This window comes from Caretta caretta, chromosome 1, assembly GCF_965140235.1.
Source record: "Caretta caretta isolate rCarCar2 chromosome 1, rCarCar1.hap1, whole genome shotgun sequence".
NCBI lineage: Eukaryota > Metazoa > Chordata > Testudines > Cheloniidae > Caretta > Caretta caretta.
In genome coordinates this window covers 228,083,105-228,108,622 of record NC_134206.1, presented here as the reverse complement: position 1 = coordinate 228,108,622, position 25,518 = coordinate 228,083,105, and the positions used below count along the sequence as shown (strand labels likewise).

The window sequence follows — 25,518 nt, the reverse complement described above, 5'->3', positions numbered from 1 at the left end:
ATTTTGTTACTGCAGGACACTTAGTAAAACAGGAAGTAAGATTAATAACGTGCTTAAAAGAATGTCTTTTTCTGAAAGACAAAACAGACGACTACGAAAACAGATGAAGACAAAAAGACCTCCAAGAGTTTGGGCTGCATGATTGCACAGATGTAGGGAAAGGTATCCTGTTTGTGAAAACATTCTTTTGTGCTGTTATGGAGTCTGGCAGATGACAGCAGTTTTGAAATGGAGATGATAATAGCTCCAAAACAAGATCCAAACAGGCATCCAGGAATAACAGTGTCAGGACTAAGAGTCTCATACAAAGAATCCCATGGTTTCCATGGTGCTCCAAGATTCCTTATGAGTGACCACGCTTTCTTGCTTTTCTTGTTGTGTCCATATTTTGATGTAACTTCTTTCCAACATTCTCTGCAATGGGCACTGAGATTGCAAAGAAGGTGGTTTGCTACCTCTGTATCATCAGGTTCTTCACACAGCTTCAGAAGTTCTGCACATTCCTTATCTAAGCAGGGTATGTAAGTCCTTTAGCAGCCATGCGGGATGGACTGAGAGACTGTTTTGAAGATTTGCTTTTGAGAAGTAGCGTAAGCATTTTCTACAGAGGCATTATATGGTATGCATACTATATACTCATTGGTCAGCTCTGAGTATTTTTCTCCAGTAGTAAATCAGGCTGAAGATTGCTGCATCTAAAAACCAAAGTAAAACTCGGTGTTAGTACTTACAGTTTTTATTAGGGGACAATCCAACTTGCATGTAATTCAAAGGAAAGACTCTCATTGAATGGGCGTTGGGGATCAGGCTTGCACTTAGTATTGCTTTTTCTGCAGAATACATTTCCTTTTGATTCTTGGCAATTTGCTTAAAAGAGAGGGGAGAAAGAAAGGGGGCAGGGAAAGTTTAATACAGATATCATTATCATAACTTAGCAATGGCCATTTCCCCATAAATCTGTCTATTATTCCTGTTAACTTTTTTCTATATAATCTTCCTTCTATTCTGGATTATGTGATAAATGTGGTTGGCTCCCTCCTTTGCTTTTTAGTGTAGAATTGCTAAAGTCTGTCATGGATTACACTTTTTAATATATAAATAAGGAGTACAGAAGGATGCTGCAAGATGGTGCTTTACTGTTGACTGAAGTGGGAGATGTAAAATTGGGACATTTTTGTGTGTGGTCCTATTCTTTTTTTTTTTTTTTCCTCCATAGTCTCATAGTAATGATTTGGAGTCAGAGTTTTCCTTACCGAAGATCTTGGGCTTATGTTTCTTATATATATATATATAAAAAAAATGGAATTTTTAGGGCCTATGTAGCAATATGAAAATGTTATTAGATTTCCTGATACTTACTGTATCTTCAGTGTGAGTTTTTGTTTTGTTTGGGAACACACTATAATTATTGATTCTATTGGGGATAGATTAAAAACAGGACAATAGATGGTGCAACCCCATAAAACATAACCACACAAAATCAGTCACGATTGCAATGTACAGTTGAATAGTGGCAGGCACCACACAAAGGTCAGGTTCTAAATGGGAGATCTATGTTCTATTGCAACAAGTTCATGAAATAAAATTACAGTTTATAGCCTTTATGACCCTAAGCACAACTATATTCATACCCTACATGCTAGTATAATAATCTTAATACAAAATGTGCCTTGTGAGGTATCATGTGAAAACTAGTAACTCGTGGTCAATAATATTGTGGTGAAATGTATGTAGCAATATTATATGTAAAGTTATGAATTCTCCCTGTATGATGTCACTAGCACGTGTTCAAGACCAGACAAGTGATGATAAACACCATATCACCTGTGGGTGAACATTTTTCACAAAGAGATCACTCTATATCTAACCGATCAGTCCTCATTCTCAAAGGAGACCGGCACGACACCTTCAAAAGACGAGCCTGGGAACTTAAATTCATAACTTTGCTAGATGCTAAAAATCATGATCTTAATAAAGACACTGGATTTATGGCTTATTAGAACAATCTGTAATCCACTAATCCCCCCACCCCACCCCCTTTTTTTTTTTTTTTTTGTGGCCTGTGACTACAGGGGCGTTAACAGGCCACTTCACCTTGAAGAGTTCCTTAGAATATGTGCTAACTACTTATGCTGACCTATCTGTTGTGTTTTGCTGTGACACTCTGGGTATATCTACACTGCAATTGGACATATACATCTGGCCTGTGCCAGTTAACCTGGGCTTGGGCGGCAGGGCGATTTAATTTCAGTGTAGACTTCCAGGTTTGGGCTGCAGTCAAAGTTCTGGGACTCTCCCAACTCACGGGGTCCTAAAGACCAGTCTCCAGCCTGAGCCCGGAAGTCTACAGTACAATGAAACAGCCCTGTGAACCCAAGTCGGCTGGCATGGGCCAGCCGTGAGTGTCTAATTGCCATGTAGACATATCCTGAGTACCTTTCCCATACCTGAAGAAGAGGTGTGTGTAGCTTGAAAACTTGTCTTTCTCATCAACAGAAGTTGATCCAGTAAAAGATATTACCTCACCCACCTTCTCCGTGCAAATATAACAAAAACCATATCTCAATAGCAAAGGAAGCATTTTGTTAATGATAATCAAAGCAAAATATAAAAATACCCCTACAATCTACCTTCAGCCCAGCTAAGGACTCTTTTTAAAGTGCATTCTAGATTCTTAAGCATATAAGTTAGTAATTTTTCTACCCTGAAGCATTAACAAATCAGTTTTTTTTTTAAAATAAGCCAGGGTTTTATCCTGTGGTCTGTATGCAGCCACGACTCTGAAGTCAGTGGGAGATATACTAAGTCTGCACAATTGAGGATGCTACAACTGTAAATCAAATGCTGTCAGGTGGAGAAACCATGTTTTATTTCAAAGCAAAATTTTAGGGCCAGTTTATTATTTCCACTTCTGTTTTAAAGAGCTGACAAATCTCAAGAATAGCAGCACTAGCGCGGATACATTAGTGAACAGATGAATGAATGGTACTATTGGATGAAATCCTGGCCCTATTGAAGACCATGGGAGTTTTGCCAATGACTTCAGTGGGGCCAGGATATCACGTGTCCTTAGCAGAACTATTAAATTCAGTATATTGCACAAACTAAAAAATAGGGAAGAAGAGCAAAAGCTATGCATAGAGAAACTTTTTTCTGGTGTTATTTTAACCACCCTGTTGAAAGCATATGCAGAACGGATTAGTCAACGAACTCCATGCAGTTTATTACTTGGTAGGGTGTAGTCTGCTTTATAAAATTTAGGCACAGTTTTTGTTTCTAAATAGATGTAGAGTGACATCTATTTCACAAGAAGTCTAAAAGCAGAGATCTTGCATGAATCCTATTTTCTGCCTTTCACTCAAGCTATTGCTTGGAGCCACAACAACTAGATTTTAATTATAACTGGCCCATGCATGCATAAGTGGAACATCATTTCAAAAGTAAAATATGAACCATGGAATAGCTATCAAGACAAATATGTTTAGCTGAAGCTTCATAGCTATTTAGCTGAAGCTTTAACGTGGCTTCACTGGCAAATATTCTGTATATCTGTAAGTTTGGGAGAAAGGGATGAGAGGTCTATTTTGAGCACTTACATTTTGCTGGTTTGGGTGACTACTAGGATTCTATTTTTAAATTGGAGAAAAAAGACAAAAATTAAGCCAAAACTGACCTAAATGGATACATGTCAACCTCTCTCTCAACCTGGCAAAGAGGAGCTTAATGGCACCAAACCCCTGTTTTATTAGAACTAGCTCTGATATGGCACTTTTATTTCATAGTTCTCAAAGCTCTTTGCAAAGGAGATATCATTAAACAGATGGGGAAACTGAGGCATAGAGAAGTCATATGACTTACCCATGGTCATGCAGCATGCCTATAGCAAAATTGGGAATAGAACTCCTCTTTCTTGAGGCTCAGTCCAGTTCTCTATCCCCCAAGCAACTGATTCTGCAGAATTGTTATCTGAACATTCCTTTTTTACACATATTGGGACCTATGCCCAACCTGGGCACAAGCAGTTAGGTTCCACTTTTCCTGCAGTAGAAGAGGCTGTTTGTTGCCTGTATATTGTCCCATCTTTAATATAAAAATGAATCAATTAAATTTTGTCATAGGGAATGGCTTGGCCTTCTGTCTGGAATCATCTTGTTGACCCTCTAGTATCCTAAAAATGATAGTTGGGTGGTCATGATGGAAAGAAGTCAGCTGAGAGAGAAAAGGTTTTGTTTTTTTTAAAGCCCACCCCAAAAGCTGGCTCTGATTCTGGAGATTAACCAGGAAAAAGGAGACAGGAGCCCCGCTGGGTTGAAAACTCACTCTTTTCTCTCTAAAAGAAACATCCTAACCATTGGGAAAGGGGAGGGAAGATGATGCTAATCCTACAGTCAAACATCAATAAGACTCAGGAGTCCTGCTCTCTAGCAGTTTCCAGTGATCGTGGGATGAGAAGGTGTCTAAGCTCGTTCTTCCCGTCGCGCACAGAACTCCCATGAATTTTCTTTTGTAAAACTGTCAGCCAGTTTCCTTACTTATGGCTGCCCAACTTGCTATACACACAGAGCTGTTGTAATGCCCAGGAATTGGGAGCAGCTGGCAGGAAACAATTTCCATAAGTTCACCAAACAGGGCTGATATCTTTTTCCTTTTGCGTACTTCTGCATCAGCCCAAACATATAGCTGAACATCCTGGCCTTCCAAAGAGCCACCAGACTTGGGCATCTGGCACATCTCAGAGGACAGACATTTTGAGTAAAACCATGTTAGAATGTATGCAGTTTTTTTGATTTTTGAATTTAAAAATCTCTAACCTATTGTTGTTTGTTTGCATTATAGAGGTGCCTGGAAGCCCCACTCAGGATTCTGCCAGGAGTTGTATAAACACAAGTCCCAATCCTTTTGTGTATAATTATTCACATGTATTTATAGAATTGGGGCAATACAGGAAGGCATGGTCCTTGTTCCAAACATTTTACAATCTAAGGAAATAAGTAGTGTATTAACGGGTATGGGGGGGAAACATTCAAATATATTCTTCCCCCAGTTGAGAGTCCCCTCCATGTCCCCAGCAGACACTTGAGGATGAGTGTACAAGAGTAAGTATTTAGATGCTTATGAGAGACAGTTGCTGCTGTTGAAAAAGACTAAGGTTCAGATGATTTCAATGGAAGTTCGGAGTCCAAATACCTTTTGAGGAGCAGGGTCTGTGGGCTTGTCTAGCACTATAAATGCTTTGATGGTATAATTAGACTGCTGGTTCTGGTACTTTTTTATTTTTTATTATTATTATTTTTAACATTTCAAGTTTGTATTGCATCCTCTGAATGGAAAAGAAGGTACACTTTGAATTTTGTTTGTACATTTTGTGGTTTAGAGCTGAATTGAGTGGATCAACTACAGTTTGATAACTGTTGATTTGGGCACTGTGAAATTCACTGTGGTGCAAAAGGAGAGGGCAATGCCCACTGAACCACTTAAGCCCCACTTTGAGGCAATGTGTGAACGGGGAGGAGGGACAGTAGGAATTGGGAAGCATCTGCACGGGAGCCTTCTTCCGTTGGTAAGATGAGGTCTTAGTATTGGCTCCATGGACGACAGACAGGCCTGGTGAGGGGCCTTCTATGTGCTTCTAGCACACAGTGCACTGTGGCAAATGGTTTGGTGGGAGTGTGGCCAATATTCTAGCCTCATAAAGTGGAGTAGCAGGCACAGGGGTCTGCCCTTTAGCAGTTGTGGGTAACCTCTGTGACTGTAACCTTTTCTCACTTTATCCACATAAAGCCCAGTTATTTGGGCTAGTGTGCATATGAACTGACTGTGTGTGTACACACATGCAGTTGCTGCTGTTGGACAGATTCAGAACTATTCAACTTTGTATTGTAGGTCTAATACTACTAACCGCAAACTGAGATTCTGTGTTACCTCAGGTGGTCAGGACCTATGCTCTTGCAACAGGCAGGTTCTGAGTTCTATTCCTACTGTCACCAGAACATTCTGCATGGACACAATGTGCAGGTGATAATGACCATCATAGCTAGATGGCTATGAATTTAAGGTATTTTTTTCATGTATTGAATTATTTATTTTTGTAATTCAAGTACACATCATTATGTATCTTTTCATAATAAGTCTCTTGGGAATGTAAAATGGGCACGATTTTTTCCATCAGATTGTATAATGGCTTGTTGTAGTGGTGTTGCTCAGTAATGCTGAGCAGCTGTAAGTTATTTTTGTTATTCTATAGTAAAAATATCCTCATTAAACCATTTGTTTGTAAACAGTTTAAAAATACACAAAGGATTACAGGCACCTTGCAAACAGACTGGGGGAAAAAAAAGATCAAATTTTGAGCCTAAGAATCTTTACAGTTATTCAAAACATTTCTCTCTCATAGGCCTTTATGTCCTACAGTAAGTACGAGCCTGATCCAAAGCTCACTGTAGTCAATGGAAGTCTTTCCATTGATTGCCATGGGCTATGGATCAGTCCCTAAGTGCACAGTTCAGGGTCACTAAGAAACTTGGGGTCAATAATTAGAAGCATATGTGCTTGAGGCCACTGAAACTGATTGCAGGTGACTGTGCCAATTTATGCTGGGAATGTCTATGAAAATTATTAGGAGCATTCTAAAAGGAAAAGGAGAAAGTTATTAGTTGATCTCCAAATGACCATACCTGATGTGATGTTTTCAAGAAATATTACTTAAACCATTACATTAATTCTCTTCACTGCTGGTAAACAGATTGTAGTGGAAGGGAGCAAAATATTTTCCACATACATTTAGAAGGGAAGGCAACTATTTAATATATTACTTTGCAATTTAATGAAACAGTTTTTTCTCCATCACAAAGTGAGGAAAGGATAATAGATTCCAGATATAAAAAGCATGCTTGCCAATTTGTATTGCACTGAACTCTTCCCAAATGATCTGTAAAATAATTTTGTAACTAGGTAAGTGAACACACCTACCAATACAAAAAATTACTTCCAGTTCTTATCCATGATGGGGTTGCAACACAATATTTGCCACCTGGGCTTGTTTTGGGAAGTGGACAACTGGCCAGTTGCAGTGGCCAAAGCTCACCGGTGCAGAAATGTTTTACATGTAGTCACAATGGGAAATTACTGAGATTTTGGAGCTTGTCTATGTGCAGAGTTGCACCAGTTTAATTGTGGGCTTCTCTACACATGGAGTTAGGGTTAACCAAGGCTATCTGTGGACACTTTTTTCTTTTCTTTTTTTTATTCTGGAATAAGAGTGCCCTATATCTATCTAGCTTAGGTTATAGAATCATAAAAGATTGGGATTGAAAGAAACCTCAGGAGGTCATCTAGTCCAACCCCCAGCTCAAAGCTGGACCAACTCCAACTAAATTATCCCAGCCAGGGCTTTGTTGAACTGGCCCTTAACCTCTAAGGATAGAGATTTCACCACCCTTCTAGTGAAATAGTTTTTTCTAATATCCATCCTAGACCTCCCCCACTGCAACATGAGACCATTGCTCCTTGTTCTGTCCTCTGCCCCCATTTGATAGCCTAGCTCCATCCTCTTTGGAACCCCCCTTCAAGTAGTTGAAGACTTCTATCAAATCCCCCTCCCCCACTCTTCTCCTCTTCAGACTAAATAAGCCCAGTACCCTCAGCCTTTCCTCATAAGTCATGTACTCCAGCCCCCTAATCATTCTGTTGCCCTCCACTGGACTCTCTCCAGTTTGTCCACATACTTTCTATGGGGGGGGGGCCCAAAACTGGACACAATACTTCAGATGTGGCCTCACCAGTGCCAAATAGAGGGGAATAATCACTTCCCTCAATCTGCTGGTAATGCTTCTATTAATGCAGCCCAATATTCTGTTAGCCTTCTTGGCAACAAGGGCACACTGTTGACTTGTATCCAGTTTCTCATCCACTGTAATCCTTGGGTCCTTTTCTGCAGAACTGCCACTTAGCCAGGAATTGAAATAAGTGTCCACACATGGAGTTAATCAGAGAGAACTCTGTGTAGACAAGCTGTTAATGTGTGATTTTAAAACTCATTTAGGGCTTGTCTACACATGCAAGTTAATTTTAGAATAAAGTAGGGTGTAAATGTAAAGCAGATTAATTTTCTTGTTTAACTCTATGCATGGACTAAATTAATGTGGAATACAGCACTCTTATTCCAGAATAAAGGCATCCACACACCGAGTTAATCAGGAATAACTCCCATGTAGATAAGCCCTTAGTCAAACCAGTGCAAATGGCTGTGTGGACACACTTATTTTGATTTATACCAAGTTTATTTCAGTTTAGTTCAAGTCAATTAGGAGCAGGTTTTAGGTAAAATAAAATAAGCTACTATTGAACCGAAACAAGTTCCCACATAGGGGCTTGCACTGCTTGAATTCAACTGGTGTGAGGTGTAGACAAGGCTTTGTATGATCCTAGTCAGTTGCCCCCTGAAGCCCTTCCAACATGTAAAGGGCTTCTGCTTGTCTACTCTGCAAGTTTCCAATCCAACTGCTATTAAAATTGGTGGGAGTTAGATTGGGACCCAAAAGAAGAGACGAAGGAAGACGGGGGGCGGGGAGAGGAAATGGAGGAGGAAAAAAATGTAGATATGGGTATGAGGGAAATAAGAGAAATGCAAAGCTTTTGCAAGATACAAACTCAGAAAGAAGGATGGAGAGACAATGACAGGAGGAGGGAAGGAAGAAACAAAAGGGCAGAAACAACCTGGATACTTGTAAACGTTGGTATCTCAAATGCTTTCTGCCCAGGGACATGAGAGTCACTACATTTTGAGGAAAGAGAGTAAAGGGCTACATTGTGAATGCCTTACGCTGGCGAGCAGTTACTAATGCAGATAGTCCCACTTAATGAGGGTATTTTGTCTAAGTGCTCATTAGTGTACATAGGGGGTTCACAACCTGTCCCTAAACTTGTATTTTAATCACATAGAATAAAATAATGTGTACCCCCAGCTCCTTTGTGATACAAGGAGAGTGAATCTAGATCCACTCCCAGGGCCCAATCTCAGGACCACTGACTTTCAGCTATTTATGTAAGGAAAGTTTGGTCAGGCTTAAGTGTTTGCAGACGTGGGGCCAAAGTGCCTGGGAGGGCAACCTCTTCCCTACATGTTTCCGTGTACCATTAGCTCTCTGGTAACATTTACACCTCCCCCCAACCCCCCCAGGATATCGTAAAATCCCGGCAGCAACCCTGATGCATTCAGTCAACCCTAGATCTTCCTTTGACCAAAGATCACAGTGTTTTTGAGTCCTGTTTAAACAAGATAAGGAGACCTTTTACAGATAGCAGCGGTATGTCACAGCTCTAACCAGTTTTATTGTAAATAAGACGGTCACCTTGATTGTTTGTTTCAAATGAGTTTCACTGACACTTTGGAAAACATCACTGGTGCTTTGCTTTTTTAAATCCTCCTTGTTCACAACATTGTGATTGGAGGAAAATCTGTAGAAACAAGAGAAAAAAAAGCCTCGGGAGGGTTAACCCTCCGCCTTCCCCCTCCGCCGGCCCAGGTGGTTTTCTTGGATTTGTCTGCATTTCGTTTTGTCTGCGGGTTTCGCCTGCACTTGGCATCCAGAGAATTTGCTGCATGCCTTCCAACCAAACAATTGGCCACTAGGGTCCCACTCCGTGTCTGCAAAGTTTCCCGAGCTTGCGAAGCTGGGGCAGAAGAGAAGCGGGATCCCAGCAACAGCAGGGGCTGTGCCTCCAGGCGACCGCGGCGGCTCCGTTCCGCTCAGCGCTTGCAGGCGGGCTCGTTAGAAGGGCAGGCAGTGAATTCCCTCGCCGGGAAGCCCGCTGAGTGTGTGTGTGTGTGTGTGTGTGTGTGTGGAGGGGGGTCCTTCCCAACCGGTCTCAGGCGGCTGCTGGGCGAACACGAGGAGAAGCAGCGAAAAGGGGGAGCCGGCTGGGCGCTGCAGGAGAGCCGAGCCCCGCTTTGCTCCGCGTTCGCTGCCCTTCCCGGAGCTGCTGATGGAGAATCTGCGCGGGACCCGGCTGCTGCAGCTGCTCCTACCCCTCAGCTTGGTCCCTTTGCTGGCGGGGCAAGGTAGGTCCGAGCCGGGGCATGAGGAGCCTGCTCCCTGGGTAGCCTGGGCCCGGGAGTCCGCACCAGTGGGGGCACGGGGAAGCTGGTCCCTGCAGTGCCCGGCCTGGACGCGGGTTGCCCTGGGAGGCGGGAAACCTTGGCCCCAGGGCACGTCCTGGCGGCCCCCGGGGAAAGGTAACTGGGCGACGGGAGGCTTAAAGGAGATGCGGTTCTGTTTCAGGCCATGTAACCCTGGCTCCTGTTCCGAGCCCTTCGCCCCAAAGAGTGGGACGGACTCGAGGGGTTTTGTTTTTTTAAGAAGGAATGTGGCTCCATTTCTTTGGGGGCATTTAAAGGGGGCAGTGAAACCGCTGTGGAGTTCCTCCTGCCCTGCCCGTGGAAACGCAATTGAGAAGCGCTGAGCACCCGCAGCTCCTGGAGCCTGAGGGATTTCCCTACAACCTCCCCCCACCCCCCACCATTGGCCAACAGTTACATCTGATGTTGCCACCCAGTGTGGCGAATTTAGTTGTTTTCCACCGCTCTCCCCCCCCCCATAAATTCCAATATCCCCTCTAATTTCAATTCTGGGGGAAGGTGAGTTTCAAGGGCATTCAGTGCCTTGCAATACTGTGCCCTAAATCAGTGGTTCTCAACCTGTCCCGACTACTGTACCCCTTTCAGGAGCTGAGGGCTGCCTGCCCACCCTGGGGGCTGAAGCACGTAACTTAGCTGTGGCATGGGGCCTTAGGCAATTGCCCTGTTTGCCACCCTCTAACGCTGGCCCTAGACTTGTGACCCTCCTAAACTTGTCCTGCGATATCCCCCCCCGCCCCCCGGGGGCTCATGACCCCAGGTTGAGAACCACTACTCTAAATGAATGACTTGGCATTGATATTTACTTATGTTGGGTGGTCACTGATGTCTGGGCCCACCTACATTGAAAATCAGCATTACAATGAATTGTGAAATTGTGTCTTGGTTAGAATCAAGGCTTTCTTGCTTGATCTGTTTGAAACTCTAGTTTTCTCCGATAAAGGTCAGGCACAGCAACTTCTTGAATATTCAAAGCCTGAAACATCATAGGTTTTACTTACACTGAGATTCGCACCCTCTGAAAAGGGAACAAACATACATTGACATTCAGTAAATGAGTGGTTTGATTTAATACAAAAATGTTGCATTTTAAAATTAATTCTCATGAAAGATGACTGATTGAATTAACTGAAAACTGAATTACAAAAGATGAATGACTTCAAGTCAATTCCTTACAGAAGAAGGGCTCTAATTTGGTTCAGTTCAATGAAGAATTCCGAATGTGTGTGAAGGTGGCAAAGTGGTTACTTTATATGTAATAAGAGCCAGTTCTTCACAACAATCCAAAGAAATGATATGAGTATTTATATTACAAGCAACACCAAGAGGCCCCATTCAGAATCGGGGTTTCATTATGATAGGTGCAGTACAAACGCATGCAAAGACGTGGTCCCTGGCCAACAAAACGTATAATTAAATAATGATAGATAAAAACCAGTGAAGCAAATTATCAGTTACGATCACAATATATTGGGTTTGCAAATTCTCTTGTAGCACAGCACTTGTCACAGTCAGCGATTCATACAGATTTTACTTTTTAAAAAGACAGGTAATTAGCCAGTTCTTCTCTCCTCCCCGCTCCCCAAGAAGTGTGTGTGTGGGCGGGAGTTAGGAAAGCAATATCTACTGTAAAAATCCAAAGATAGCAGTTACTTTTTCCGTTTGTTCTGACAACAGAACACAATTTTTTAAAAACATGCTTTTGATGTATTCTGCTGGCTATTGAGGATAATTAAAAATATTGTGCACAACTGTTATAAAATGTTTACTAATTTCACATTATGACTTCATTGCACATTTTACCTCAACTACTGAATTTATATTTCTGATTACTGGTATATTTTCCTAAGTGTTTCTGTGAGTACAGTGTATGCTCAAGATTATCAGAAATGGGTCCCTCATATTTGGCTTCTAACTGCATATTTAGGCATCTGAATCCATCATCTGATTTTAAAAAATGCTTTGACTTCATTTACAGCTCCTGGGTGCTAAACACTTCTGAAAATCACAACATGGGATTTAGGTGCCTAAACAGGGACTGAAGGTCCTTCCATTGAACACCCATTTTGGAAATCTTGATCTTAATTCAGTTAAGAGATTGTTCTAAAACTTAATAAATATAAACATTAAATAAGGTCCTTTTTATGAATTTCTTTGTAGCAATATCTGTTTCCGCAGGCCAATGGACCAATTAGGGTGTTTTTTTACATAAATAGCTTTAATGTACTCTAATAATTATGTTATTAACACAACTGCATCTTCTGTAGATATGTGCAGTCAACATCAAGAGCAAGGACCTGTTACTGTTACTGTCATTTCTCTTAATTGTTATTCTTTCTTAGTGTGTGCGCTATCAAATGTAATGCAACTTCTCATAACTAAGGCTCCCATCCTGCAAAGAAAAGAAGGCACCCACTTCAGCACGACTTGTTCTTCGTGTGTAAGCATGTGCATAAATCTTTGCAAAATTGGAGACTGTATAAAGTTTAGAAACTCTATAATCGTGACTAAGATTTTTACAGAAAGTATCATATATTATTTGTAACTTACAACTAACTCTGTTTGAAACCACTGCTCACTGAATAAAATGGATTATGTGCTTACATGATTGTGTCATGTCCATGAATGAGCAGTTCATCAGGCTGGGTCTTTGGTATATCTTGGTATTACACACAGATAATGTAGCATAACTCAACATCTGGAAATGTCTAGTCAGTGTGATCTTATAGTTTGTAATAAAAGAAATTCCACTGACTTTTTGTGGATTGAGTTCTTTATTTTAAGATTACGATTTTTACATGTGCTTTTTTCAGTAGTAAATCTTATAAGAGTTGTTTGGGGGAAGTAGAACTTGTAAGGACTGAGGAGGGCTATGTCTATACTGCCCTGCAGTTCAGACTATGGGGGCATGAATAACAGTGTGCACCAAAGTGTTGTGCTGTAACTCCCCCATGTGGTTACTGTGGGCATGAACTAAAAGGTTCCTAGAGCACATTAACAGAGTCCTGTTCGAAGAGGACAATGTTAATGCAAACTAGGAACCTTTTACTTCATGCTCAAAGCATCCACATGGAGGTGTTACAGTGCGGCACTTTGGTGTGCATTGCTATTCATGACCCCATAGCCTGAAGAGTAGGATAGTGTAGACATAGCCCTAAATCTGTGTTTTCTTATCTTAATATGGGGGTGAAATGGTGCTCTTACAAATCCCTAAAAGTTATTTTATAAACACTATAATTCTAAAATGATTGCAGTCTCCAAAGTACAGTTTTCAAATGAATTTCCAATTTTTATTAGTTTTTTTAAAATCAAACCTGACATCTTATTGTAATCAGGGGAATAGCAACATGGTAAACTCTTGTTTTTCATTTGTATAATTGAAATCCAACATGGTTGTGAAATTCAAGATGAAAATCCATATCGAGTTACTGCAATATATTTGTACTTTGTTAGATTTTAGGCGTAATTTGATAACAGGTTGGTGGATATTATTTAATTGCTTTAGCCAGTAACTGCAAGTTTCGTATTAGGTGTTTTTCATAAATACTCCTGTTAAAAATCTACCTGTTCTACAACATCTGTATTAATAGTTTCTAAAATAAAATATGGGTCTTTGCTTTACATAGAGAACTAGGCTGTGGGCAGTATGAAGAGTCAAAAAGAAATTTAAACTTGGTACAGTGGATATGTGATCTCAATAGAGGGATTCAAAGAGGAAGGTGACGTGGTCAGATCCTAGATGAGGAACACAGTTTTAAAATCCATGCTATGTACGGACCAAAGGGGAATAAAGTAGGTATAGAGGACGTCAGAGGAGGAAGTTGTAATCAAAATGAAAAATAGTCAGGACATGAGCAAGAGTTTTAGCTGTGGGGATAAAATGGAAAGTTCATATCTTCAAGATATGGAGGAATGAACTGTGGGATCTGCACATGGTCTGGATATGCTAAAAGAAAGATGAATCCTGGTTCAAGGTTGTGTTGCTGAAAGTAATGGAAATTGGGACAAGCAGAGAAGGTTTAGGAGGAAAAATAAGTGCCTTTATTTTTGCTGTGCTAAGTGTAAGCTGTCAGTGAGGCATCCAGGAGGAAATGTCAGACACCCAGACTGAAATATAGATGGGTGGAAGAAGATGTGAAGTAAAATAATCACCATGGATATATTTGCAATCACGTGAGTGAATAAAGTAGCTCAGGGATAAAATATATGGAGAGGAGGGGGCCAGAACCCTTTGGAAACCACCCAAAGGACAAAAAAAAGGGCGGGGGGGGGGGGAGAGAAGGATCCACAAAAGCAAACTCTGAAAGAGTGATCAGAGGCAGTAGGAAAAACAGTGGAGGTTGGTGCCATGAAAATTGAAGGAAGGGATGGGAGTGACCAACAGTGCTGAAAGCAGCAAAGAGATCAAGAAGGATGGGAAAGGATTATAGGTTGTAAGTTTTTGCTAGAAAAAAAATGGCTTAGAAACTTTTGTCAGAGCAATTTCAGTGAAGAAGAGGGGAGGTGGTCAAGGCAGCATTTGTAAATGTCATGTTCTGTGTCTTTACGGGAGAAGGGAAGAAGGAATATAAGTAGGGCCCTACCAAATTCACCGTACATTTTGGTCAATTTCAAGGTCGTAAGTTTTTAAAAATAAATCTTGAAATGTACTCATATTTAAATCTGAAATTTCACGGTGTTGTAATTGTAGGGGTCCTGACCCAAAAAGGAGTTCTGGGGGGCGGGTCGCAAGGTGTGTGCGTGGGGGTGGGGTGGGAGGGTGGGTTGTGGTACTGCTACTTTTATTTCTGCACTGCTGCTGGCAGCGACATTGCCTTTGGAGCTGGGCAGCCAGGGAGTGGCGGCTGCTGGCTGGGAGCCCAGCTCTGAAGGCAGAGCCACAGCCAGCAGCAGCACAGAAGTAAGAATGGCATGGTATGGTTTTGCCACCCTTACTTCTGCGCTGCTACCTTCAGAGCTGGGCCCTCAGTCAGCAGCTGCCACTCTCCAGCTGCCCATCTCTGAAGGCAGCAGCGCAGAAGTAAGGGTGGCATGGTATGGTGTTGCCACCCTTATTTCTGCACTGCTGTTGGTGGGGTGCTGCCTTCAGAGGTGGGTGCCTGGCCAACATCCGCCACTCTGACCATTCCAGCTCTGAAGGTAGTCCAGAAGTAAGGATGGCAATATCGTGGCACCCCAAAATAATCTTGACATCCCTGCAGATCCTTTGGGTCAGGAACCCCAATTTGAGAAATGCTGGTCTCCCCCTTGAAATCTGTATAGTATAGGGTAAAAGCACACACAAGACCAGATTTCACAGGGGGAGACCAGATTTCAGTGTCTGTGATGCATTATTCATGGCGGTGAATTTGGTAGGACCCTAAATATAAGGGGAAATGTGCACCCGTGGCATACTCATCTGCAACATAGGGCAATGAATCCACTTGAACAATACACCAACACACTTCAAGGACAGCTATGTTAAGAGTTGTCTTTAGTCAATGCAACATAGTAATATGGGAAGCATTTTGAATTCAACTCTAGTGTCTAATAAATTTGCTCATCCAGAAAAGGGTTTATGTCCCCTATTGATGTAGCTCAGAACTTAGCAGGACTTTCATAGATTCAGACATTTACAAAATGTAACCCCCTTGCCTTGCTTTCACTTGAGAGATCTATCTATTCTTTGTGCTTCACAGAGGTTACTTTAGAATCTTTAAAAGTTCTCCATATATTATTTTTATTTCCAGTGAAATTCTTCTATGGATTCCAAAGAGCTGTTGTTGGGTCTCAACAACAAGTCATTGAACAAGCATCGCTTACAAAGTTCTTGGTACTTACTTTGCAAATGTAGGGTCTATAGGAGAATCTATTATTTTTTATTTATTTGTGTTACCAAGGAGTCTATAGGTACATTTACACTGAACCCTTTCCCCCCTCACCCTGCAATAGCAACTGACTTGAACTTATGGGGCTTGTGCTACACGGCTAAAAATAGCAGTGTAGACATTCCCATTCAGACTGGTGCCTGGGCTCTGAGACCACCCTGATTGCCAGGTCTCTGAGCTCAGGCTCCAGCCTGAGTGAGACTGTCTAAATAGCTATTTTTACCTGCGTAGCCTGATCCCGTGAATCTGAGCCAGTTGACCTGGGCTCTGAGCCTCTCTGCCACAGATAGTGTTTTGGTTTTTTTTGCAGTGTAGATATATCCTTGGGGTATGTCTACGCTGCAGTAAAACACCCATGGCTGGTCCATGTCCACTGACTTGTGCTGCAAGGCTATAAAATTGCAGTGTCGATGTTCAGGCTTGGGGACTCTTCCCCCCCCACGGGATCTCAGGTTATGTCTACACAGCTACCCACAACTAGCCTGTGCCGCCAACTCGGGCTCGGATTGTGGGACTGTTTCATTGTGATGTAGACTTCCAGGCTCGGGCTGGAGCCTGGGCTTTAGGATCCTGCAGGGTGGGAGAGTCCGAGAGCCCAGGCTCCAGCCCGAGCCTGGAAGTTTACACAGCAGTGAAACAGCCCCATGAGCCCAAGTCAGGGCTCAAGCCAACTGTGTGTTTTTCTTTGCTGTGTAGACATACCCTCAGGGCTTGGGCTGGAGCCCAAGCCCAATCGTCTACACTGCAATTTAATAGCTCCATGGCCTGGGCTCTACAAGTCTGACTCAGCTGACATGGGCCAGCCATGGGTGTTTTATTGCACTGTAGATGTGCCCTTAATCATGGATTAGGATCCCTATTGTGCTAGGCAGTGTACAAATACAGAACACACAGATAGTCCCTGCCCCAATGACCTTACAATCTAAGTAAAAACTAGTGTATCCAACTGTTGTTTTGGCTTTTGCACAGGTCTTTTCCTTACTTCATAATCAATTTACTGTTTCCCAGTCAAGGAGGTGACCTAATGGACAAGAACGCCTCTGGTGTATCTGGTCTGGTCTTTGCTCCTCTCCTTTGGGCTAGTTTCACTGGAAGCTGGGCATCATATCTAAGCCTTATTGAGGTAATATTAGGTTAGCGTTTGTATAGCGTTTAAGGTACTCTATAATTTTTAATTCATTGTCATAATCAGGAGTGCATTGCTACACTCTAAAAAAGACAAATTAATGTGCTGATTTCTTTTATTGAGTTAAAGGAGAACCAAATTCTACATTTCTTCAATCAGGGGAGGGGGGGAAGTTAACACATTTATTCTTCAAATTATCCATGTCTACTGAGAGAAAAAGCTCATTTTGATCCACTGGCCTGAGTCATTGATACAGACTATTCTCTGAGAACCTGATAATTTGTCTATATAACTTTGGGAGATGCTATTGAGTTCTGAGCTAAATGTCTTAAAACATTCAAAGATGTCACAGACAATGAAACTTTAAATTTCATGTTATCTGGTATCATTCAGCAAAATAAAAGTGGGCAGATAGATCAGAGCAAGATAATGGCAGAGTAACAATGTGATTATAATATAACTGAATTGAATGGCACAGCCTCCGATAAGGGGGAAAATATTAATAATTTGAAAAATTCAGCTAGAGCCATATATTAGTGTCACATACAAAGTACCTTAAGTATATGTGGAAATTGCCCTTATTATATCCTCTTATTTAACCAAAATCTCCCTATTGCCTCTTTACAGAATACTGAATACTAAATCCCAGTGCTAGCAGTGTGAAGGAAATGCCAAGTTTATTGCTGCTGCTTACTTGAACTTAGCAATAGAGACGAGGACCTGAAGCAGTAAGGGTGTTTTTATATCAGCACCCAAATAACTAATATATATACACACAAACACACACTCTCTATGGCTGCCATGTTAAAAAATATATTTAAAATTATATATTTTAAAAATATATATCTTTTTATGAAGCTTACTTAGAGTCATTCAACACTACAGTGACATGCTGTAGAACTATTACAAGTAATACAGCAGTATAAAATACAAACATCATGGACTTTCCAAAGTTCAGACTCTTATCACAGACAAGATTCCAAATTCAGGTTCATGGGGTATTTTCACATCCTGTGCCTTGGCAGAATAGTTATGAGAATTGGACATCAAATTTACCGTGGGGCAGACATAACTTGAAATAGAGAGGGAGGTAAAAGTTGCAGTTAAGAGGCAGCCAAAGTAATATTTTTCTCCACAGAAAGAATCATCCATAGATCATTGGAACATAAATAAAATATAATCCATGTTATGCTCCTGTTTTATAAATCTCACTGGCACTTCCTAGCCCACATGCTTACTAGTTACTTGAATCCTGATGTGGTATCCCGTGAACTTTAACCGATCCACAGAATGTTTCCATCCAATTTTTTTAACATGGCAGCCATAGAATAACAAAACCTTAGATCACTCATTCCTTATCTCTCACTTCAACAAGATTCTTGCCTAAACAATTTTTACAATGTTACTTAATCTCTATGTAACACAAAACATACTTACTTCCTCTAACTAAAAACGTCTCTTTGTGCCTGATCCAAAGTCCGTTGAAGTCAATTTGGATCATGGCCTTAATCCACACGAGCAGAACTGATAACAGATGATTGCATAATAGCATCTTGCAAAGCCTGTTAATCAGAATACCTCTCAAGTTTAGAAAGGAGAAATCAATCTTTTGTTTTTAATTGAGAGGTGGAAAGTGACTTAGATGTCGACATCCTTTGAAGCCATTTCTTTCACTGCTTGGGTAAATCTTTTTGTCTAAAACACCATAACATCCATGGAGGAGAGAGGGAAGAAGAAATTCAGTCTCAGTATGTTTGGAAAAACCAACACATGTTCTAATCCATTTTTTCCCCCCTTTTCTTCCCCATCTCCCTCCCCCCTTTTGTATTGGTGACTCCTTTCACATAGGAAGCCTCTGAGTGCGACCCCCCCCCCATAAATTAAAAACACTTTTTAAAATATATTTAACACTATATTATACATGCTGGAGGCAAAGCGGGCTTTAGGGTGGAGGCTGATGGCTTGCGACCCCCTGAGGGGTCCCGACCTTCAGTTTGAGCACCCCTGTTCTAAGTAGTCATTAGAACCTCTTGGTTCCAAAGTACAGGATTGAAATCCTGGCCCCTGGACAGAAATCTCATTGAAATCACTGACAAGCTCTCATTGACTTCAGTGAGGCCAGGATTTCACTTCAGGAGAGTAATTCAGATGCAAACAGATTCTGGAATCTTGAAAAAAGTAGACTTGTCTATAAATGCCAATTGTAAAGGCAAACAGCAAAGCAAAAACACCAAAAATGTTTCTCCACATTTTATTATTTCATTATGTTTTAGAAGAATGGCCTCAAGGTACGTGTTTTTGTATTGCTTGTTTTTTAACTTCCCTTTCCTCTCAAGAGGGCTGTGGCAGGTTCTTTCGATGGTATGAACTGTAGCGTGAACTGCAGTTTTCCCTCCACAATCCAGATCTCTCCTGTGTGGACATATGTCTGCATTTTATATGGCATTGCTGGGCCTGTTTTAAATTCTCTGGTTACTTGGTTGGAGTAGGGGTGTATTGCCAGAGGTAGAAGCAAGGGTTGTCCTTTTCAGGAGGAACTTGGCTGAGGACCCTGATGTTACTTTGTACAGATTCCTGCAAAAACCTTGGGCCAGCTCTGCACTTCACGTGAATCATTTTTCAATCTGGGTAAAATTAATTGCAAACAGCAGCAGTAAAATGTGGTCATTCATAACAAATTTCATTAAGCCCAAAGCACTCAGTGTTTGCTAACAGTACACTTGCAGGAGAAGAGCACCAGACTTCATATAGATGGGTCACTCACACCCAGGCAGGAGACCAGACTCCAGATATCATTTCCATGTCTCCCATCACAGGCAGATCTTTACCAGACTTTGATTTTCTTTGTAGTACTGTAAGCCATATCTGTCTTTCAGATAGTTCAGGAAATCCTGGACCTACTGAAATCAATGGTAATTTTATCATTGACTTCAAGGGGGCCGGAATTTGACCCTTTGTTTTTGAGTTGTGTATAGCACCAGATGTTCTTGGTGCATTACAGGAGGAGAAGGAAATGGTCGCTGCCAGGAAACAATTATATGGGGAGTCAATATGGTCCTGTGGCCAGAATGCTGGGCTGGGAATCAGGTGATGTGAGTTCTATTTCCTCTTCTGCCACTGATGCGATGTGTGACTTTGAGCAAACACTTCATCCTTCTGCACCACAGTTCCTCCATCTATAAAATGTGGGTGATATTTGCCTTCCTTTGTAAATCACTGCATGACCCAGGAATAAAACTATCTTCTTTATTATATAATTTAAAAAAATCAACTACCAGAACCTGTATAAAACAAAGATAAATTAACAGGAACTTTACACTAGAAGTCGCTCTAATCACAAGCCTCTTCCTCCAGAGTGTACATTTCTGCCTGGTGCGTGTGCAGTGAACTGTTCTGTGACTGGATTTGAATAATAAGAAAATATGACTCTTGCTTTAGTCCAAGTTTTAACATACCTGCTGTGTTGTGAATTTTTGCACATGAAACAGACCTGTGATCCTTGTCGACTCATTAACAGTATTTAGGTTTGCTAAATCAGGTAATTCTGCACAAATACTATTAAAATTAAATAACCATCTCCATTAGCTTAATTTGTTTTTATTTTTTACCAGTTTCCCTCTGACTTCCGCTATTTATATCAACTGTATATATATTTATTTATTTATTGAGTGGCCAAAATGTTATATACATTTGCCTTTAGCTTTCTCTGAAGATAGTTATGCATATATGATTGATTGTAGACACTCTTAAAGAATCAATGTTTTAGATGTTCAGGAAATAAGGAAGTTATGTAAATTCATTTATAATTAATATTGTCCTTTTATTGCTGAAGGAGGGATGTCAAATGCTTCCTCTGTGTTATACAGTGTGGCTCATGGCTGCCTTCACCTTCAACATTAAAGCGTGCAATTCAGGGAGATGACTGTTCCATCCAGTATTCAGTGCTCCATCTTGCTTTTGGTGGGAAATGGCCCACGGCATGCTGGGAGCTGCAGTCGCTGTCCTACATCTTCATATTAAGGATAAGGGTATCTACAGTCTGCTCTGTTTAAGGATAATTAGGTGCAGCAGTTGGGCTCAGGACAAGCTGCTAATATATCCTACCATGTGGGCTGCAGAGGGGAGCCAGCAAGAGACTTCAGGTGGTAGGGGGCAAAAACAACCAAAGCGGAAGCAATGGATCTCTGAGCATTCAGAGAACTTTTTTCAATTTTGATTGGACTTTTTCTGCCCTCTGTTAATTGGCTCCAATCCTTACCCTTCCTCACATTCTCTTCACCTCAGCTTCATTTCACAGTTGCCCCTCTTAGCCCCACCTATCCTGTCCCCTTCACTCCCCATAGCCCCAAATAATCATGGAACTAACGTGACATTTGCTACCATCACATTGTCCACTCAGGTTGCGTGTTCTCCTCCTTCCCCACCCTCTGCCTTTCTTGTCTACTTAGATGGTCAGCTCTTTGTGACAGAAACCATCTACAACTGTCTGTCCCGCACCTGGCACAATGAGGCCCCGCTCTTGGCTGGCGCTACCATAATAAACATGTTAAATATAATTAAAATACAACTCCTCATTTGGGCATCCCTATCTACTGCATATGTGTGCCATTTCAACCTTACCCAGGGTGCACAGGGAATAAGTAATTGGCTGTCAACTGTAGTAATTACTAGCAGACTTGACACTGTTTGTTAAGGTCCTATGAAATATTCTGATTTTTTTTTTGTTCATTTCTATAGAAAATTCAGTGGAAAAATGCTGCAACAGTGGTAATGAATGGGCAAGTCAAAAAAGACACTGCAGTTCTCTGCCATTTATTTCTGAATCCAAAGAATGCAGGTATGTTATTACTTAATGTTGATTGTGAAAAATGATAGTGACTGGCATTAGAGCTAGTTGGAAAATGAAAAATTGCTTTTGAAAGTTTTTGACCATAAAGTTTTGGTTTCCAAGGGGAATTTTCAATCCAATAATAATATTTCAATAATATTATTTTGAAATAATATTTCAAAAACCTACTTTTAAACATTTCCTTATTGTCTTCCAACTTTTTCCAATTGGAAAATATTTTAAAAAAGTGGAAATAAGGTTCCCACACAGACTCTCTCACATTTTTAATCCCCCCCCACACTTTTTCCAGTGGGTTTAAAAAAAAAAAAGTGGGGAGAGGAGGAGGGAACAGAGTGGTTTTGTTTTTTGTTTTTAAAGGGAGGAAAAAGAGAAACAAACCTCTGATAATCCAGAAACTTTAAATGGAAAATTTAAATTCTTTTGGCTTCAAAAAACCGAGGAGGAAATGACATTTTTAAAATTGAAATTTAAAAAAATTGTTTCGAATTTTCCTGTCAGCCAAACAATAGGGAACCGAAACTTCATTTTCCTGTGGAAAAAATTTTCTGGTTTAAAAAAAAAAAAATCAACCAGTTCTAGCAGGTGTCATAATGAGAGAAAAGGCAAACCACGAAAGAGATTTTGTTGATAAAACATTGGATTAGGACTCAGGAAAACTTTGGTGCAGCCAGGAACTGTACCTGATTTTTGCTAGTTACTTAGTCTCTCTGTGCCTGGAGATACATCTATTAGAGTCCGTGAGGTGCACAGACACTGGTGATGGAGAGAGGAGGGCAAATGTTTAGGTAGATTGAAATCTGTATGTCAACAGGAGACTAGGAAGTTTGCAGAATTCTTGATGTATAGCTTGTTCTGGAATTGTATCTTGTAATATGGATAAAATGTTTGTGGCTGTATTGGTATACAAGAAGTATATTTAACACTTTGCTAAAATGGAATGCACTCAGCTAATCAGAGAACATGGATATGTGCAGTTAATCACATTATGGTAGTCTTCTGTAACTACAGTATACAAATTCCTGCACTCTAGTTTGCTGATACCATTTAAACTCAGTGTTCACTTTCTCACAGCAAATATGGCCATTCCAGTCCTAGTACAATTAGCTGGAGGATGCTACCTATGAATGTGTTCACTTTTACAAAAAGAATAGCAAATGTAAGTAGACGGCCTGCATCATGTCCTGACCAGAGAGAAAGTAAGAGATGGGAATTCAGCACCTGCACTGTCTGTTCTTGATGTGTCATATACAAACCTCTTTAAACTCTTTGAACCAGTTGCTGTTGCCATTATTCATGTTAAGTAGCATTGTCCTCTTCAGGTAGGAGCTATTTGTGAAGCAAAGCCCTACAGCGGGTAAGGGTAGACTCTGGCCGTTTATGGCCCACGGAGTTCTTCTATGCAGCCCACAGCTAGTCTCATTTAAAGTATGAAGGCACGATACATAGAGAAGAAGAAAACTTAAAGCTCCTAGTATGCAGCAGTCCATCTTCATCTGAGCAGCAAGCTTTTAGTTTCATGGCAATATTTTGAGTAAGATTTTTGTTAATATCTTTTAAATAATGAAACATATATGGGCCAGAGCCTCAGCTGATGTAAATTGTGTTGCTTCAGTGTAGCTATACTGATTTATGCCAGCTGAGGATCTGGCCCAATGACAATAGAAATTCTTGGATACCAGTCAGGCAGGGACAGTAGCCAATATATATAATTAGTATCTTTTACCCAATTTCTCCAGTGTAGTCAGCTCAAGGAGACTTCTGTATTTCCTATTTAGTTCTATATTTGGTTATATGCATAAGTAAGAGGGTACTAACAGTAGTATAAGAAAAGCTACAATTCATGAGTATAAGGAGGTCTGACTTGTTTTGGCTATGGTTTTGTAGGTATAAAAATAGCCTTTGAGTGTAAGGATGAATAGATCTGCTAATTCTATTGATATTAAGAGTGCACTATTTCCTATTATGTGATCCAAAGAAATGAAGCAATGAACTTTAAAAATACTATCAACATTTAACGAATGTGGTGTTTATACTGAACCTTGTAGATATTAGAGGTGTTTATATTTTCTCTGGCACCAATATTTTATGTTAGTTTTGCCATTAAACCAATGCGTAACACTTAAATTGTGGATCTGAGAATAATAGGGTTGGTAGTTTGAAAGGCAGCTTCTAAAAAGATTTTATATTTCTCCATTTAAAGCACATCACCCTGCCTTCTTCTCTCATTTCATATGAATTGCTTAGTGCTTTAAACTTATGTAATTGTAGAAGTGTTGGATTGACCTTTGTTAGGGAAAGAATGTCTTTTGCAGTCATGTCTGTTTGTTGTTTCTGACTTTTTTCGTTTATATTGGCATAGAAAGCAGTCTCTTACGCGCAAGAATTGACAGATAGGACTTAAATCCCAATTTAGGAAATACTTGAAGAGTGAAAAGAATTATAGACAAAACATAGACAGGAAAAACAGGAAACCAAGTTTATTGAACAACTTGGAAGCAAGAGTGTTTCTGATTTAAGGATCATTTGATTGATGTGAGCTGAGAGTCTCATGAATAGTAATTTATCTTTTGAATATTGTAATTTTAGAGGGAGACCCTTAACTTCATAGGAAAGCTTAAAAGTGTACTTAACTATATCTGACTTGTGTATATACAGAAAGAGTCTAGCATCTAAAATACTGCATTATGATAAACAGACACCGTATGTTGCAGTCTCAATAAATAACACACTAACATTTGAAGTGCAGTCCTACTGAAAAGTCACTGTGTAAAAATGGCATCCTTACCCGTATATTTTATTGGCAATAAAAATTATATTACTTTTTATTCCAGTTACCACTCCATCACTAATACAGTAGCAGGACACTCAGCTGGATTGTTTTCTGATGTCACTTCATCAGCAAAATGTCAAGGGCCAAAATCTGCTCTTCATTACATCTGTGCAACCCTAGTCTAAACAGTTGGGTTACACAAATGTAATTGGGGCTAAAATGTGAAGTCAAGGAGCCTAATTCATCTCTCATTTATACCAGTGTAAGTCTACTGACTTCAGTGCTGTGACTCCTGATATACACAGGTGTGAATGAGAGCAAAATCAGGTCCAGTGGTTTAGCTTAAGACTAAATGGGGATAGAATTTAGAAAGGAATTTTCAGAATGGTTCAGGATCCACAAAATGGCACCGGATTTTCAAAAGAGCTCAGCTCCTATTTAGGCACCTAAATACATGTCACAGTTGGAGCTGCTGGGTGCTGAGCACTTTTGAAAAACTGGCCATAAATTATGTGACTTAAAGACAACTGAGCTCTTTTCATGCCGAAGGAACTCCGCTTGACTTCCAAATTACAGGTTGAGTTTGCAGGGCAGGCAGTTAGACAAGAATAAAACACCTTGTAAGGTGAGCAGATTTGATCAGGAAGTCCTAGAGACAACATAACAATGGACTCAATCTGCCACTTTTACAGTCACAAAGTAGAACTATGCTACAAGGACTCTTTTTAGTATTGAAAAGTCTGGATGTGTGCAGGTGCCTTTCCCAATCTA

At 40.6% G+C, this 25,518-nt stretch overlaps 2 protein-coding genes across 3 annotated transcripts in view; both read left to right on the top strand.

Moving 5' to 3' along the window:
* The window catches only part of RIBC2 (RIB43A domain with coiled-coils 2), a 106,753-nt gene extending 84,788 nt beyond the window's left edge, over window positions 1–21,965 (top strand). Inside the window, exon 8 of the mRNA XM_048824791.2 lies at window positions 21,866–21,965. The gene's annotated coding sequence lies outside the window, so the exon portion shown is untranslated. The remainder of the gene's footprint in view (window positions 1–21,865) is intronic.
* Window positions 9,534–25,518, top strand: part of FBLN1 (fibulin 1) — a 103,613-nt gene continuing 87,628 nt past the window's right edge. Inside the window, exons 1-2 of one of the 2 annotated variants that reach the window (XM_048824750.2) lie at window positions 9,534–10,060; window positions 21,866–21,965. In XM_048824750.2, coding sequence (XP_048680707.1) covers window positions 9,985–10,060; window positions 21,866–21,965 — 176 coding nt within the window. In that variant the 5' untranslated portion in view covers window positions 9,534–9,984. The remainder of the gene's footprint in view (window positions 10,061–21,865; window positions 21,966–25,518) is intronic. The other variant, XM_048824742.2, reaches the window with a different exon arrangement.